Source organism: Protopterus annectens, chromosome 2.part1 (genome assembly GCF_019279795.1).
Source record: "Protopterus annectens isolate FY-2018-M chromosome 2.part1, PAN1.0, whole genome shotgun sequence".
Lineage (NCBI taxonomy): Eukaryota > Metazoa > Chordata > Ceratodontiformes > Protopteridae > Protopterus > Protopterus annectens.
Genome location: NC_056729.1, coordinates 51,134,804 through 51,153,981, shown reverse-complemented (window position 1 = coordinate 51,153,981; position 19,178 = coordinate 51,134,804). Strand labels below are relative to the sequence as shown.

Below are 19,178 nucleotides of genomic sequence, written 5' to 3'. Positions count from 1 at the left end.
CCCTTAGGAGGAAAGCTGTCTTTATTTTCAAAAAATTGGCATATTGTCACAAAAGACAAATGGATACTGGACATTATAAACAGAGGCTACAGATTTCATTTTCACACCCTTCCAAAAATGAGAGGCTTGCCAAATCTGCCACACAATCAAAGGGCAGAGGCACAAAGGCAAATTACAAAGCTCATAGACATGAAAGCTATTCAAGAGGTACCTACGCACGAACAAGGTCAAGGTTTTTATTCCAGGCTATTCTTGGTACCAAGGAAGGGAAAAGATTGGAGACCTATTTTGGACCTGTCCGTCCTAAACACATTTCTACTCGTACCAAAATTCAAGATGCTCACTCTACAGCAACTTCTTCCCATGCTGGGCAAGGAGTCTTGGCTGGTAACATTGGACCTCAAGGAGGCATACCTGCATGTCCCAATCAGACAAAATTGCAGAAGATACCTCAGATTTCTTGCAGGTTCAACTCATTATCAATTCTCTGCATTGCCCTTTGGCTTATCTACTGCGCCCAGAGTATTCACGAAATGCCTGGCATCAGTAATTGCCTTCTGCAGACTTCAAGGGATACAAATATACCCTTATTTGGACGACTGCCTGATCCAAGCGGACAGCAAGAACATACTTCTGAAACATCTGGCTTATGTAATAATGTTGTTGAGCTCTCTGGGATACACAGTCAACAAAAAGAAATCAAGACTAATACCCTCTCAGAAGATAATTTTCCTGGGTGCCAACTTGGATACAAACACCCAGATGGCCTACCTCACGCCAGAGAAGCAGGGGCAGCTAACTCAATATTTCACAGCACTAGCAAATTGCACCAGGCTTACTGCAAGGAAAATCCTGCAGGCTCTGGGATTCATGGCATCTTGCATCTTACTAATCCCATGTGCAAAGCTGCATATGAGGAAACTTCAATGGTACCTAAAAAACATATGGTCTCAACACAGCCACAGTTTGGAAACAATAATACCACTAATTCCATGTCTGCAAAAGGAATTTCTGTGGTGGGCTCAGGCTTGCCAAACAAACACAGGCCTTTCATTCAGCAAGCCTCAAGCAAATCAAGTCATCACAACAGACGCCTCAGACTACGCCTGGGGGGCGCACATGGCAGATCGGTGCATTCAGGGCAAATGGTCCCAAAAAGAAAACCACCTTCACATCAATCAAAAGGAAATGCTAGCAGTAATAAATGCTATTATAGCTTTCAAGGACCTTCTGCAACCAGGACAACTACTGATAAGAACAGACAACACCACAGTTATGTGGTACATAAACAAGCAGGGAGGAATACATTCCTACCCCCTATGCAGACTGACCATGTCACTTTGGAACATGGCCATGGACTTACAACTCGAACTACAAGCACAGTACTTGCCAGGCAAGGAAAACACGCTGGCAGACAACCTAAGCAGAAATATGACAGATCCACACGAATGGAAGTTGCATCCAAAAGTCTTTACAGAAATAATCCAAGCATGGGGAAGGCCAGACATAGATCTATTTGCCTCCCACAAAAATCACCAATTGACAAAATTTTGCTCAAGGATTTTCCACCCAAAGGCCTGGAGAGTGGATGCTCTCTCTTTTTGTTGGACAGCAATGACAGTTTATGCCTTCCCACCTCTTCCTCTGCTGCCCAAAGTTCTACTGAAAACCAGAGCAGACAGACCAAAGATGATCCTCATTGCTCCGGACTGGCCAAGACAACACTGGTACCCACTCCTGAGGAGCCTGACGCATTCACCACCATGGACACTGCCTCTAATGCCACTTCTCTTGACTCAACACAGCTTCAAAACTCTTCACAGCCAGCTAAAGACACTCAATCTAGCTGCATGGAAGATCCCTTAGCATCACAACAGACCCTACTCTCCAAGGAGGTTCAGGATGTCATTTTGGAGGCCAGAAGGCCATCAACTAGAAAAGCTTACTCCGCAAAATGGAAGCGGTTTTGCGCCTGGAATGAGAAAAGGGGTCAGGATCCTGAGAAACTGAACTTACCTCAAATACTACAGTACTTAACTGAGCTGTTAAGCAGTGGACTTTCATCCTCCTCCATCAAAATCCATGCCTCAGCCATTTCTGCAGAATACAACACTGACCCACCATTATTCTCACACCCTCTCTTAAGGCAGTTCCTCAGAGGGTCTAAGAATCTAAGACCACCAAGAAAACAGTCAATACCTGCTTGGGATCTCAATTTCATTCTGGAAAAACTGACCTTGCCTCCCTTTGAACCAGCTTCCTCATCAGATTTGCAATATTTGTCCTGGAAAACAGCTTTCCTTCTGGCAATTACCTCAGCTCGTAGAGTTTCAGAACTACAAGCACTCATGGCTGTGCAGCCTTTCATCATCTTCCATCAGGACAGAGATGTCCTTCATGGATGCATCTGCAGTCATAACAACTGGGTTGTCCTGTCGTCAGGCAGCCCTTCAGTCGACCGGATTCCAAAGTCCGGGTCCGGCTTCGGCTGATGTCGCACTTCACCCGACGTCATCTCTGTTGGTCTTCGGGTATAAAGGCATCAGCCGACGCCATTTTCCTCAGTCTTTCTTGCGCGTGGCCCGAAGCAGAAGCTGTTCGCAAGTGGTCGGTCGGATCCAGAGATTACTTCTACCGAATACTACTTCGAAGACTTCTAAAGCTAAGTACCCCGTTGGGGACTCTTTCTTGCCTCAGCCGATGTCAGAAAAAGTTAATAATTGTTTAACCTGTGGGAAACAAATACCTCATAAAGATTTCCACTCTTATTGTCTGCCTTGTTTAGGCCCAGCCCACGACGTAGCAGCCTGTTCGGCCTGTGCTTCGTTCAACCGACGAACGCTTAGGCGTCGGTCGGAGTTTGCTGAACAGTTTTTCGGTTCTGATTTTGCGTACATTATGCCGTCGGATCCTCCGACAACCCAATCTGCCAAAAAACGCAAAGATAAAGACCGACACTCGCGGTCCGCGGTTTCGGCCGAAACCATGGTTAAGCAAACCGCGAGTATCCCGGTTTCGGCCGAAACTGAGAAAACTGATCAAAGTACAGCTGAATCTATCTCTACAACTGAGGCCCCTGCTACCACTCTTGAAACGGCCTCAGAAATTTTATCCACTACGGTGGTTGCCACTGACTTATCAGACACCATTCCCTTGGATGTCTCTACCCCAGCACGTGGTGCTGCTAGGCCTCCAGCAGCCATGTCCATTAAGGCCTTCGCCAGGGCTAAAGCAGCAAAGACTACTAAAACAGTGCCTGTTAAACCCCCTACAACCAGGCCATCCTCTAGTTCTCAAATGCTTACTCTGGCAGAAGATTTAATTTCATTAATTAGAGGATCTCAATCTCACCCAGACAGGGCCTCTCAGCCCCAGAGAAGAGACCTAGGGCAGAGCCCCTGAGCCAGTGTCCTCTGATGAGTCTGCCGATGAATCAGACATAACTGATCAGCCAGAGGCTCCTTTCTCCAATTTTGAAGACTCTGATGCTGAAGAATCCATTCCAGCTGCTTCCCCACCAGAAGAATTCTCCTTTGGGAAACCTTACATGCCATCGAGAGCAGTTCCAATGGCAGCAACAGGATTTTCAGACTCCAGAAAAGACTTAGGACCTTTCTGCACCTTCCACAGCACAGGCCCTTAGCTATACCTCCTGTTCTCTCTGTGGTGGATGATGCTTTCAATGATGTCTGCTCCGTACCAGATTCTTTACCTCCAGCCCCTGCCAAACCAGACAGATTTTACAGGGTGCCAGACACTCATCACCACCTTTACAAGGCCCCACTTGCAGACCCGAAACTATATCCCAGGGTCCCAAGGCAGTAGCAGCGACCATAGCAAAAACCCTATTCCTTCAGAAAGGGAGCAAGGTCATTAGACAGATGGGGCAAAAGGTCTACACTTCAGCTACTCTCTCAGCTAGAGCTTTAAATTGTCAGTTTCACATGATACAATACCAAGAGTTTATGCTTGATCAGTTAACTAAAAACTAACCACTGATGAATCTATTGATAAGAAATATGTATTAGAAATGGTAAATAACATACAACAGGTTAGTAACCATTCCTTAAAATGTGGCTATGATGCACTGGAGGCTTCATTTAGATCAGCCATGACTGGCACAGTGATAAGAAGGCATGCATGGCTAAAGGAGCAAGCTCTACGGATCATGTTAAAGCTAAGTTGCTAGATGCTCCTATGGATAAGACAAGTTTGTTTGGTACACCTGCCCAGCAGGTTATGAAGAAAATGGAAGAAAAGGCAAAATCTGTTCAAGCGGTTAAAGATTTCTTGCAAGTTCAGCCCCAAGGTTTAGCAGGAACTGGCCTGCCAAAATTGGTCCTTTCCTGACTCCACAAGATCTCAAAGGGGCAGGAATAGGCGTTCCAGAGGCAGAAACCAATCCAGGAGGTGCCTACAGGGGCGACAGTGGCAAGGTAACAACAGAGGCACAGACACAACCTCTGCCACTACATCAACTCAACCACAGTGACTTAACCTAAATCCGCCTACCAGGAACAAATAGCAGCTCCTCTAGGCGGAAAATTAACCTTATTTTCAAAGAACTGGCACTATATAACAAAAGACAAGTGGATTTTACAAACCATAGATCAAGGTTACGGTTCCACTTCCACACTTTACCAGTCAAAAGAGGAATGCCAAATCTACCTCCAAATCAAAAACAGAGGCTCTACAACAGATAATGCAGTTAGCAAACATGAGAGCTGTGGAAAAGTGCCAACAGCAGAGCAAGGAAAGGGTTCTACTCCAGACTATTCCTAGTTCCAAGAAAGGGAAAAAGTTGGAGACCAATTCTCGACCTGTCCGCCTTAAATACATACATCATTGTCCCAAAATTCAAAATGCTGACCCTACAGCAACTTCTTCCCATGCTGGGCAAGGAGTGTTGGCTGGTAACTCTAGATCTCAAGGAGGCATACCTGCACGTCCCCATTCGACCAATCTGCAGAAGATACCTCAGATTTCTTGCAGGATCAGAGCACTATCAATTCTCAGCATTGCCCTTTGGCTTATCTACTGCGCCCAGAGTATTCACAAAATGCCTGGCATCAGTAATCGCCCATTGCAGACTACAGGGAATTCAAATTTACCCATACCTAGACGACTGCCTGCTACAAGGGGACAACAAAAGCAAGCTGACAACAGATTTACAAAGGGTCATTTACTTGCTGCAAGCACTGGGATACACAGTCAATCTACAAAAGTCAAGGCTGATACCATCCCAAACAAGGACATTCTTGGGCGCGGAATTGGACACAGTAAAACAGATGGCATTCCTAACTACAGAAAAACAAAAAGAACTCCCTCTTTACTTCTTGGCACTAACAAAACTGAACAAGTTAACAGCAAGAAAAGTACTGCAGGCCTTGGGCCTCATGGCATCATGCATAATCTTGGTTCCATTTGCCAGACTACATATGAGAAAACTACAGTGGTACCTAAAGAATTTATGGTCCCAACACAGACACAGCCTAGAAACAGAAATCCCATTACTTCCATGCTTAAAACAGGAGTTCCTATGGTGGGCTCAGGCATGCCAGTCAAACCCAGGGCTACCCTTTCGCAGATGTCAAGCAAGCCAGACCATCACAACAGACGCTTCAGACCTAGGATGGGGGGCCCACATGCTGGACAAATGCGTGCAAGGATTGTGGACACAGGATCAACTTCACCTGCACATCAACCTAAAAGAAATGCTGGCAGTAAAACTGGCAATCCAAAAGTTCAGACCATTTCTCAAAGAGGGCCAGTTGATGATAAGGACAGACAACACCACAGTCATGTGGTACATCAACAAACAGGGAGGCACTCATTCATACCCTCTATGCAGAATGACTTTGGAGCTGTGGACCCTGGCACTCAGCTACAACATCCAGTTACAGGCAATATTTGTACCGTGAAAGGAGAATACTCTAGCAGACATATTAAGCAGAACCACATCGGATGCCCACGAATGGAAGCTGCACCCGGACATCTTCAAGACCATCTCAAAGAAATGGGGAATGCCTCAGATAGATCTATTTGCATCACCTACCAATCACCAGCTCAAAAATTCTGCACAAGGACATTCCACCCACTAGCATGGAAAGTGGATTCGCTCTCCTTCAGCTGGAAAGGCCTAACAGCATATGCATTCCCACCTCTTCCCTTGATACACAAGGTATTACTAAAAATCAAGGAAGAGCGCCCAAGGATAATCCTGATAGCTACAAACTGGCCAAGACAACACTGGTACCCACTGCTGAGGAGCATGTCTCGGAACAATATGTGGCCAATACCCTGATGCCTTTGATGTTAACTCAGAACAACTACAGCATCATACATCCAAACCTAAAAACGTTGCAACTGACTGCATGGAACATCACATAGCAGCAGCTAATCCAGAACTTTCCCAAAGAGTTAGAGACATTATTCTTGAAGCACGCAGACCTTCAACAAGAAGAAACTATGCTGGAAAATGGAAAAGGTTTGTCATTTGGAGTACTGAAAGAGGAAAAGATGTGTCAAACATAGATATGCCTAACATTCTGGAGTACCTAGCCGAACTTCTTCATTCAGGCCTGTCCTACTCCTCCATCAAGATACATGCATCAGCTATTTCAGCAGAATACAGCTTTGATCCACCTGTTTTTCTCACCCTTTGCTCAGGCAGTTCCTCAGAGGAATCAAGAATGTAAAACCTCCAAGGAAACCACCATTACCAGCTTGGGACCTAAACTTTGTGCTAGAAAAATTGACACTATCACCCTTTGAACCAGCAGCAACAGCAGACCTACAACACCTGTCATGGAAAACTGCTTTCCTACTGGCAATTACTTCAGCAAGGAGGGTTTCAGAACTACAGGCCTTAATGGCAGTGCAACCCTTCCTAATCTTCCACCAAGATAGAGTGTCTATGAGAACTAATCCTACATTTATGCCTAAGGTGGTATCCAGAGTGTCTTTAAACCAGGCAATCCACCTACCTACCTTCTTTCCCAACCCACAAAACAGAGGGGAAAGATTATTGCATACCTTGGATGTACATAGACAGCTACGCTACTATTTGGACAGAACTAAAAGTAGCAGAAAGACTGACCAACTTTTTGTAGCCTATGCAACAGGAAGGGAAGGAAAAGCTATTTCCAAACAGACAATCTCCAAATGGATAGGAAATTGCATACGATTCTGTTACTCCTTCCATGGAAAACCAATTCCACAGAACATAAGACCTCATTCTACAAGGACAACAGCCACTACCACAGCCTTCTTACGAGGAGTGGCAACCAAAGACATTATTGAGGCGGCTACTTGGACCTCCGTGCATACATTTGCCAAGCATTATAATTTACCTCTATATTCCAGATCCCGAGCAGGGTTTGCCACTGCTGTACTGCAAGGGATCCTAAACACACCATAATCTAGTTTTATCCTCCTCCCCTTGTTGGCTATGGTATTCTACCCAGTTGTTATGACTGCAGATGCATCCATGAAGGACATAGTACAGTTTTGTACCTACCATAAATGTAGATGTCCGAACTGGATAGCATCTGCAGTCAGGATTACCCTCACTCCTTCCCCTCTGTGGTACTCCTAGGGTGTTTACCCTCCTAATAGCTAGCTAGTGGGGGGGAGTCTCTTATGGTGTATTTGTTTGTATATATGTACATACATGCTTACTTTTTGTGTTTACCTTCTATCCTTTTGGAAACATTGGCATTTATCCAAATTTTAGCCTTCCATGAGGGCAACTGGCATCTGGGGCAAGAAACACTGAGGAAAATGGCGTCGGCTGATGCCTTTATACCCGAAGACCAACAGAGATGACGTCGGGTGAAGTGCGACATCAGCCGAAGCCGGACCCGGACTTTGGAATCCGGCCGACTGAAGGGCTGCCTGACGACAGGACAACCCAGTTGTTATGACTGCAGATGCTATCCAGTTCGGACATCTACATTTATGGTAGGTACAAAACTGTACTTTTCCTTGCGAACCAACCCGTCCTTTATGCCTAAAGTGGTATCCAAGGTAGCTTTAAATCAGGCCATACATTTACCTACCTTCTATCCTAATCCTCATAACAAAGGGGAGAGAGTACCACACTCCCTGGATATCCACAGACAGCTACGTTATTATCTGGAGAGAACAAAGCCTTTCAGAAAATCAGACCAGCTCTTTGTGTCCTATGCTGTAGGAGCTCAAGGAAAACCAATTTTGAAACAGACAATCTCTAAATGGATAGCCCACTGCATACGCTTTTGCTATTCCTTTCATGGCAAGACTGTACTTACAGGCATCAGATCACACTCCACCAGGGCCACTGCCACCTCTGCAGCCTTTCTCAGAGGAGTCCCTACCAAAGATATTTTGGAAGCAGCCACTTGGAGTTCTGTACATACCTTCTCCAAGCACTACCACTTACCATTATACTCCAAAACTAGGGCAGGCTTTGCCACTGCAGTCATGCAAGGCATCCTGGCTCCTCCGAGTACCACCTAGTGCCTACCACCCCTTTCTTAGCTTTGGGATTCTACCCATCTGTTATGACTGCAGCTGTATGCACGAGGAACACAGTACAGTTTTGTACCTACCATAAATGTAGATGTTCGAGTGCTAATACAGCTGCAGTCCAGGTTTCCCTCCCTCCTTCCCCTCTTGGGGCAATCCTAATGGCTAATACCTCCTCATACAACATGATTGGGGTATTCCTTTATGGTGTATTTGCTTGCACTACTGTTTTTTTATTTTATTGCATTGCATTATTACATACAATTATGTTTTGCCTTCCTTCTGGGGGCACCTGACATCTGGGGCAAGAAAAACTGAAGAAAATGGCGTTGGCTGGTTCCTTTATACCCCTGACGCACTGACGTCAGGGAAGAAGCGACGACAACCGACGCCGGACCTAGACTTTGGAATTCGGCCGACCGAGGACCCGCCTGACGGCAGGAGAACCCATCTGTTATGACTGCAGCTGTATTAGCACTCGAACGTCTACATTTATGGTAGGTACAAAACTGTACTTTTTCCTTTTCTGGACTTGAACAATTTACCTACACATCTCTGTTTTTCAGACTTATTACCAAAATGTCAGACCAGTCTCTACAGTAAGTGCTCTCTTCTCTGCTAAATGAACAAATAGTGTAACATAGCAGAATTTGATTTTTTTATAGCATGACATGACCCTGACTTCTAGAGTTTGTCACACACACACACACACACACACACACACACACACACACACACACACACACACACACACAGTGTCTCTGAAGTGTAGTCCGAGCTGAATTTTTCCACATTAACATTTTTCAAGTTTTCTTTTTTCTTGTTTTTAAGTAAGTTGGAAATAAACACAAGTGGATAGCTAAGCACTGCATCCAATATCAGTAACTTAACTCCTGATCATGCCAACTCAAAAGCTCTAATTGCAAGACTTGTGATGGTCCAATAAAAGGTATTACATAATATATGTGTTCCAGTGTCTTGGCATTTCACCTTAAATTTTTTACCTCTAAGCAAACTAGAGATCCTACTAGCTGCACAGCTAGTCTGGCGTCTTGGAACTAGAGCAACTGAATGAATAAAATAAAGTGATTGTACATACTGTTGTAAAGATTACATTAAGAATAGTGCTTCCACCAGATTTTTTTTTTTCAGTTTGAAATATGCTGTGTCGGTTAACTGTACATGTAGCAGAACCCCAACTAAATAAAGTTATTCCCTCCGGCAAAGCACACAGATCTCAAGCAAAATCATTCAGCTTCTACAGTAAGTCATGTGATCTGCTTGGGAGGATCTGTTATTGCAGTGTATTCTTAGTTATACCCACTCTGATATCATATACATAACAATATTCCTGTATCCCACTTTCAACATCTAGATAAGTGGCAACCATTGCTCATCCAAATCACCATAATCTTTCCTTCCTCCTTCCTCATTGCAAACATGTTCTTGTTTATTCTTAGTTATTTTAAGTTTTGTTTTTGATCTGCCTTAGGCAGGCATAAAGGATATCTGAAAGTAAGTTAGTTTGTACATTATTATGGGTAGAAGTGGAGGGGCTAGTAACTGCCTGGGAAAGTTTCAGATGCCAAGCTGCACGAAATCATGTGTCTTAGTCTTGCTGTTGATGAGGACCTGTTTATCTAAATCTGTTGTTATGGTAAGTACATAACTATCATTTATCATTTAGTTTATTTAAAGTAATATTGTTTTATTCATTATTTACTTTGCTTGCAGGTAGTCTACAAGAAATTCACTACTCACTGCCCTACTCTGGCAATGAATACAACATCCCATAATGAAGAGTTTAATGATTCAAGCAACTACACATGTGAACCACAGTATTTTATCATAAATTCAAAGGTATGCTATTCCCTGTGTATTAGTATGCTTATCATTTAATAAATCAACAAAGTGTGCTGTTGTTCTGTGAAATGATTTGTTTTTAAGATGTTCTTGTACATTAGCAAGTGTTCTGTCTGACCTGTTCTGTTGTGTTGTACAGCCATATGAATAACACACCCTAGCCAAGAGAGACAATAAAATACAGTTTTACTGCACTGTGAATGCCTCAAAAAAAGGTGCCCAGATAAGCACTGTGCCACACTTACACATGTAATAAGTTATCTATGCTACACTTCTGTCTTAGTTTCATAGCCAAAGAGTTAGAGTATGTTAATTTTAAGTGACATTTGTTTTCAGCAGCAGTCTGTGTGCAACCATATTTTACTGTTTTCTTATGCTGCAAAGGTATTATAAGCTGATATTAGTGACCCATAGTTTGACAGGACTTTAACTCAGTACCAGTTAGTAAGACTATACAAATGCTTAAGTTTACGTATAACATTCAGCATTATTTGAGTTTATAAAACTCCCCCTCCCTCTTAGGCTGACTCACTGAGCGGGTCTCTTTAAATAATTTGGATGACATCTTCTGGGATCCTACTGGTTTTGGCTAATGGTAAGGCTGAAAGTTAGTTTAACCTTCGGGGCTGTGCTGGTTCAGCATATGTATTTTCAGACTATGAAGAACCCGAATAATAATCCATTTATCTTCCAGGTTATTCATCTCTGGTTGTCTCTGTCTCTCTCTCTGTGTCTCTCTCTCTCTCTCTCTCTCTCTCTCTCTCTGTCTCTCTCTCTATTTATTATTTGTTGTGTATGGCTGTGGACATCCATCCATCTTTCAGTATGGCTTTTGTTATCTGGCTTGCCAGTAAATCTGTCAATGAAGTTAATGAAACTAACAGTCTTTCATTGATAAAGCCTCCAAGTGTGTTTAATCCACCATTACATTTTGTTTTGAACAAGCTTGTGAGAATGACTTGAGACACCTATTTGCTAGCAATTTCAGAATGAGAAATAAATTTGAGTCTAATATTACTAAAGCACAAATAGAAATGTTAAGTAACCAAGACTATTAGACTACTTAAGCCTGACAAAGGGGGAGGATTGGTAGTATTTGAGGATGCCTTCTATAAAGAGAAAATGTTTAATATTTTGGACTCAGCAGCATACATTGAAGCCTCTTTGAATGAAGTTCATGTGACATATAAAAGAATAAAGGGTTACTACCGTGGACCTTTTCTGGAGAATAAAATTGATCTTGATACATATACCTTTATAGACATAACACTTCCCAAAATACCGGTGATGTTTGGCATCCCAAAAATCCACAAAGATCTTTTGAACCCCCCGATGAGGGCTTTGATGTCCTCTGTTACTTATTTTGCAGCCAAATTAGTTGATAACTTGCTTTCTAAATACATGAAACATTTTCCTTTGATTTGTAAAGATTCCTGGTCGTTTTTAGAAGCTATTAATAATCAACCCTTCAACAGTGAGGTAAATTTCCTCACTGTTGATGTTATTGACTTATACACCTCCATTCCCCATGTCGAAGCTCTTGAATGGATAGCCCTGTTATTGATTGATAAGGGAGCTCCCATTGGTGAGATTGATGTCATTACCACAGTATTGGATATTGTTTTGACGTCAAACTACTTTATGTTTGACATTTTACAGAAAAAAGGTATTGCCATGGGCTCCCCTTGTGGAGCTGTGGTAGCAAACCTTGTTATGAGCTACTGGGAGAATAATATTCTTTTTAAGTTATTTGGTTAAACCTATCAAGTATTATACTGAGATACCTTGATATCTTTATTTTACTTGATGGAGATCTAACAGTGGCTGATAATTTTGTAATCAATACCACAACAGAATTCTTGAAATTCACTTACAACTAACAAGTATTGATTTTCTTGATGTAAAACTTGAGAAGCACTTCCATACAGGTTCTTATGTTTCAGCAATTTATAGAAAGCCAACGACTGCAATTCTTTTTACACTTTGCAAGTTATCATCCTAAAGAAGGCTATAGTAAAAGGCCAATTTGTAAGAGCTTGGACATATTTTATGCAGAATGCAATACTTTACTAGAAATGTTTTTGAAGGGATTATCCTTCTAAATTTGTAAATGACATTTTAGATGAAGTGGTTACAAAAAGGATTAATGGCTTTTTTACAGCCATTTTATCAAATAATACAGAGATAGAAGTTTTGACATCCCCTTCTGGGCAAGAAATAGCCTGTAGGGGTGAAAATGATAGATCAACTGATAGAAGAAGTTTTGATTCTACACTCTGTTACATTACTACATTTAGTTTCCATTCCAACGACATTGTATCTATAATTCAGAAGAATTGGGACTTTATTGTGAATAACCCTCTGTTGGCCAAAAAAAATTTGGAGGTAACCCCAAATTTGTTTTTAAGAGGAGTAAAAATCTGAAAGAACTACTACAGATGAACAACACTTGTACGGTTTAATAAAAGGGATGTCCCAATGTGGTTTTTGTAATAGATGTAACCTTGTCAAGGTCGGACAGACCTTCACTATAAGGGATAAGAAATACACTATAAGGAAGCCCTTTAATTGTAATAGTAAAGCAGTAGTGTATGTTGCACTTTGCAATTGCTGTCCGTCTTACTATATAGGAAAGCGGATCATATGCAATGAGGACAGAAAATTCTAACAATGCCCTCTCCAGACACCTGAATGATTTTTGGCATAGCTTTTCTTTTATGGCTATAGATCAGATTACACCATCAATTAGAGGGGGACCATTTCCATTACTGTTGGAACTTAAGGAACTGGAGTGGCAATTTAGAACAGATGCCTTCCATGTTCCTGGTTTGAACGATAATTGTAATATTTTACCTGTTCTAAAACTTAAAAGTTATTTAAGTTAACTTTTTTGTTCTGAATTAAGGTTCTCACTTGCAATACCTAGATAGTTTTTACACTTTATTAAAGGGTAGGATTTTCCTACAGGTTGATACATCTTGCCTATTTACTTATTAATATATTATTTTATTTTTCAATATCTGACTGTTGTTAGGTTACATTTTGTAATAATATATGTTTCTCGATAAGCAGGACTTTTGGCAAACATTACTAATGTATTAAAAGAAACAAAAGATTTTTTATAATGTTTTTAAAATGGCCTTTTATGACATCACTTCCTTTTAGTATTTAAGCTTGCATTATTCATTTTGTCTTGTTTGATCTCTGAAGAAGCCAAGCTTTTGAAGCAAAAATAAAATTAGCGTTTAGCAATTTGGGACTTGCTTTTTGACTTGCTGGAGCAAGGTTGTGTGGCTTTTGTGTTTGTCCAGTAAATCTGAATTGTCCTGTAGTTTTGTGCCCCTTCACAGGTGAATAGTTTAGATCTGGTCTGGATGCTCTCTACTTGTATTACACCCCACGTCAACTGTATACATCAGTGGCCTTGTTGTTTTCCATTTCTAAGTCTAATAATTGTGAGCTAATACATTCTGTCTCAGGGGAAAAAAACATCTTTCTGGACTTTTTATTTATTTAGCAAGCAGGTGAACAGAACCACTGTGGGTACCATTTCAGTCATCACCTAATTAAAAAAATGTAAACTTTTATAGCAAATATGCAAACAGCAGGAAAACGTAACATAGTATCAGCAGGGACAGAATTGCAAACAGCAGTAAGTACTACAGTAATACTAGTAGCTACAATATACAAATAAATTTCATTTGTTTGCTTGCTCATTTGTTTTGTATATGTTTATCTATGTGCATTTGTTTACTGGAATGGTTTGACTGGACTGTGGCTGTTTTTAGCAGAGGCCCAGGGAGAAAGGTTCCACACAGTACACTTTATTAAGAAAAACAAATACGCAACCATCATGAGGTAAAATGCTGATGTCAGTAAGGATGCACAAAGAAAGTAGATAAGTGAATATAGTTCTTATGTATGTAAGTAATACAGTACTATAGTAAATAAGTAAAAATGAAAAGCTGTAAGCAGATGTCACAATAACTACACAGTGAACAGTGCTAGTCAAAAACACGACAAGATTTATGTTTGTCTTAACATCAAGTAAGACTGCCCAGATGACACTGTCTAGAGAGCAGTACAACCTGTTATAGTCACAAGACTTTCGGCTTTTCCCGGTTAAGGGTCTCCACAGCAGAATTCCGGTCCGCTCATGATTGGCAGTGGATTTTTACGGTGCCGAGTTGCCAGCCTGACTCCCAACCTTCAAAGAAGGCACGCCCTTTCACTCTTGTACTTACCTGCATGTCTTTAACGTCACTCGACCGTGGGGAGGACATGCAGACTCCACACAGAAGGCACTCCTGCTGAGAATCGAACGGGAGAACCTCTTGCTGTGAGGCAACAATGCTAACCACTGCACCACCGCGGCTGTACCTGTTATAGTGAAGTATGGGAAAGAGCAGCTAGAGCATGGAGTAGGGAAATTAGGTGACAGCTTCAATGCCTTTACATTCAAATTGATTTAGTAGGCTTTCAGCTGTGTAGAGAAAGAAGCAATGATGGGGGGAGTATAAAGGGATTTTGTGAGAGAGTTCCATTTAGATGAGTCAAGATGTGAAACAGACCAGGGGAATTAAGTGGAACTGCAAGACTAAGACCAGTGGAATCAGGATAAGAGACCTAGAAAATTCCTTATGAGTCAGTGGGCAGTGTAAGGCCTTACACTGATCCATGTGAAGGGGCCTTGTAAATGAATGTACCAGTGAGTACGGAGGTTGAAATGAGAAAGTGAAGTCACATCCTGCTTGTTTATTTGCTAGACAGTAACATAGCTTTTTTTGTCAGCACCTGCAATTAAATGTTACATGAGGTTCTTCATTTCTTCCAGTTGTTTAGTATTTTTGTAGAGGTGGAGCCAATTATGGAAGGAAGAATTCAAGTATAAACACTCTTCTTGCTGACAGCGACTTTGTCCTGCTTGGTTAGAAGGTTGGAGATTGTATGGCATTTGTGGAACAGAGATGTAACTTTACTGCTCAGATTCTGAATGTGTATGGAGAAGATCTGTGAGGGGTCTAGCCGAACACCCAGATATTTTAGTCTCAGCTGATATCTTTCTGTATCACTGTTGCAGTATTCCTTGCAATACGGATCCCCTGCTGCCTAGGGCAGCCTGATGTCTGGCCAGTATACCAAAGCTTTTAGGTTATAATGGGTACACCATACATCACACATATGCTCCTGTTGTAGTGCATAAAGGCGACGTCTGGATGTATCATCCTCAGAACTTCTTTGCCACCAGTCCGAACACCATCTTCGATCATTGATCTGAATGCTCATTCGTCTGCTGGTTACAAAACCATTTTCAGAAAAGTGTCTTGTTGGGTTTTTTTGATTTTCTTATTGTTTTGCCTTGTTCTGTTTGTTGGTTTCATGTCATCCAGAAAGGGAAAATGCCAGTGCGGGAGACACATTCCCCATAAAGATAGTCACAAGCAGTGTTTGTTTTGTTTAGGTGCTTCCTGCAACCGTACATCTTGTGCAATTTTCCAGGCTTTTGTCCCTAAGACGTTGCATAGTCAGCTTTCTTCCCTAGCTATTAATTTAGAAAACCAACGACTTAAACTGTTGACTAAAGACACTATGGAAGGATCTTCCCATCCTGAGGGTCAGCTGTCTGAGAAGAAAACCAAGAAAGCTCGGTCAGATTTTCCAGCTGGACATCTTTCTTGAGGTTAGTGAAAGCCCAGAGGATTGTCCAGTTTCGTTTTCAGATTCCTCTGCTATAACCACTTCAGAGATTGGCATGGATACTACTTCAAGCGCATCCATGGAGGTCTTGCAGATGTCTGTCTTGGATGTACAGGGGAAACTGTGGCTGATAATTACCAAAGGGTCTAGGGGTGTTCCTCAGGTATTAGTAAGGGAAGCGATCCGACTGCAATAGTAGAATGTTGTCGGGTCAGAGCCTCCTAAGGTATTTAAAGCTGACATCCCTGGCTAAAAGAAGCAGAAAACTAAGCACATTTCTCCTGCTCCTGAGGATCCTCAGAGTGAATAGCAAAACTTCTCTCAAGGTCTGTTTAGTGCCCTTATGGCTCTGAAACCACCACATGGGGTTTCTGTTCCTGATATTCCTTGGTCTTCCACTCCTATTTAGAGGCCTAGGGAGCTGGATTCCTGAGAGGATGATGCAGACTCTGATGAAGAATCCCTGACTTATTCTTCTCAGATTCCTTCTTCCTTAGATTATGGTTCTGAGGAAGAAAAGTCTATCAGTTCTGACTCTCCTTTTGAGGAGATTTCTTTTTGTGACGCTGTTTCCAGAATGATGCAATTTTTCAGATGGGACTGTGCTCAGGTATCTGATGTTCAGAAGAGGTACTTTGAGCTTCTGCAAATGGAGTCTCCTAGGCCCTCTGCTGTTCCTCCTGTTCTCGCTGCCTTGCTGGATGCATTTTGCACTGCTTCTTAGGCTTCTGATTCCCAGACTTCTGCTCCCAAAAGAACAGATAGGTTTTATAAAGTGCCTGATGATTGCAAGTTTCTTTATAAGTGCCCCTCGGCTGACCCCTCTGTTGTATCAGTCGCCTCTGCTAAACCATCCAAATTGTTGCCTTCTACAAAATCGCTTCCTTCTAAAAAGGACAGCATAACCATGGAGAGGCTAGGTAAGAAAGTGTATGCTTCTGCTATCCTGGCCTTTAGAGATGTGAACTAACAAACATACATGACCAGATATGTTTTGGTTGTTCTCTGTCAGGCCTGTCAAGCTATTTCAGATCTTCCTTACTAATACTGAGGAACACCCCTAAGCCCTTCCATAATTATCAGATCTTCCTGATTCTGAGGGGAAGGCCTCTGCTCTTTCCTTGCTAGGGGCATCTTCCCAAGTTGCTTGCCATTCTATTAAATGCAGCTATGATGCAGCTGATGCTTCATCTAGGGCTGCTGCTTTTGGATCTGTTTTGAGGAGGTATTCATGGCTCAGGTTTAAACCTTTACCTGATGATATTGAGGCTAACCTGATGGATGCTCCTCTAGATAATACACATTTTTTTGATGCTCCTGCTGCTGCAGAATTGTTTAAGTCCCTGCAAGAAAAGGCTAAGGTTTTACAGGATTTTAAGCATATTTATGTTTTGCCTAGTCCCATGTTTCAAATGAATTACTCCAACAAGCCTGCCTTTGGCCATAGACAGAGTCACCCTCCCCCCAGAGGTAAAAAAAAGGTGGTAGAGGGGATCCTCCTGCTTAGACTACTCAAACTGCTTCTACTCAGAAGCCTCCTTTCCAGACAAACCAGGTGCTATCTGCTTATCCTTGCCTTGTTCTTCTCAGTCACATTCCTCTTTCTCTGCATCTTTTCCTGTCCCTTCTTTTTTTGGTTAAAGGTCACCCTAGACTCCTGGGTTCTTTCCATAATTTTCTAGGATCATTACATGGTTTGGAAATCTCTTCCCTCCTTTTTGGGCATTCCTCAGCCTCCTCAGGAACAACTGCCCTTTTTTCCAGAGGTGCTTCAGGGCCTGCTGGCTCAAGGAACAATTAAAGAAGTTCCAACTCCTCAGAGGGGGAAGGGCTTTTACTCCAGAATGTTCTTGGTCCCAGGAGACCCATTCTGGATCTTTCTCAGCTAAACACTTTTTTGAAGGTCCCTTCCTTTTGGATGCTATCCCTTCAAACATTGGTTCCTCTGCTACTTCCTCAGACCTTTCTGGTTTTCCTGGATCACAAGGATGCTTATCTACACATTTCCATTCATCCCATTTTCAGGAAATTTTTACATTTCTCTGTTGCATTTTCAGTTATCTGCCTTTTGGCCTTTATAGGTGCCCCAAGAGTCTTCATCAAATGCGTCACTCCTGTGATTGCATTCTGCAGTCAAGAGAGATACACGTTTTTCCTTACCTGGACAACCTGCTCATTCAGGCATCTTCCCCAGAGATTTTACTTCATCATCTACACTTTGCTAATTCTCTTCTGCAAAGCCTGGGGTTTACTGTAAATTTCCAAAAATCATTCCTGACTCCTTCTCAGGATCATGTTTTTTCTGGGGTGCTGGCTCCAGATTGTTCTAATGCTGACATTCCTGCCTCCTCCCAAGGCTTTAACTCTAATTGCTTTATTTCAATCCCTTCTTCCTCTAGCTTAATGTGCAGCCAGGGAATTTCTAAGGGTTCTGGGTTACATGGCTTCCACCATTCCTCTGCTTCCTTTGGCCAAGCATCATATGAGAAAGCTCCAGTGGTTTCTAAAGTCAGTTTGGCTTCAACATTGTCATGCTTTAGAATTTATAGTCCCTCTTCCTCCATACCTCAAGCTGGAACTTCAGTGGTGGATTCATCAGTTGTCCCTCAGCCCAGGGCTTCCTTCTCAACCTCCATTGCCCTCTTAGGAACTCTTCACAGATGCCTCAGACGTGGGATGTGGGGCCTCCTTCAGTCCTCTGAAAGTGCAGGGCCTTTGGTGTCTTTGACAAAAGACCACATCATTCTCAAAGAGCTAAGAGCTCTTCTTTTGGGTCTTCATGCTTTTCATTTTCTCTTTCTTTCAGGGCCCCTCAGAATTCTCACAGACAATACCACAGTGATGTGGTATACCAATAGGCGGGGGGGCAAGGTCTTGTCTCCTGTGAAGATTTTCTGGTTTGGGATCTAGCTATCCAGTATCAGGTGATCCTTCAGGCACTTTACTTTCCCTCAGATCAGAATATAGTGGCAGATTCTCTGAGTAGGTCCATAACACAATCCCACAACTGGATGCTTCACAGGGATGTGTTTCTGGACATTGCCCATCAGTGGGATACTCCTCAAGAGGATCTATTTGCTTTCCTTCTGAACAGACTACTTCCTCTCTTT

The 19,178-nt window shown here is 42.3% G+C and overlaps 1 protein-coding gene across 1 annotated transcript in view; it reads left to right on the top strand.

Annotated features, from left to right (window-relative positions):
- SLC38A1 (solute carrier family 38 member 1) overlaps window positions 1–19,178 on the top strand; it is an 830,305-nt gene that overhangs the window by 624,981 nt on the left and 186,146 nt on the right. Inside the window, exon 10 of the mRNA XM_044062017.1 lies at window positions 10,243–10,368. Within this exon, the coding sequence (XP_043917952.1) occupies window positions 10,243–10,368 (126 nt within the window). The remainder of the gene's footprint in view (window positions 1–10,242; window positions 10,369–19,178) is intronic.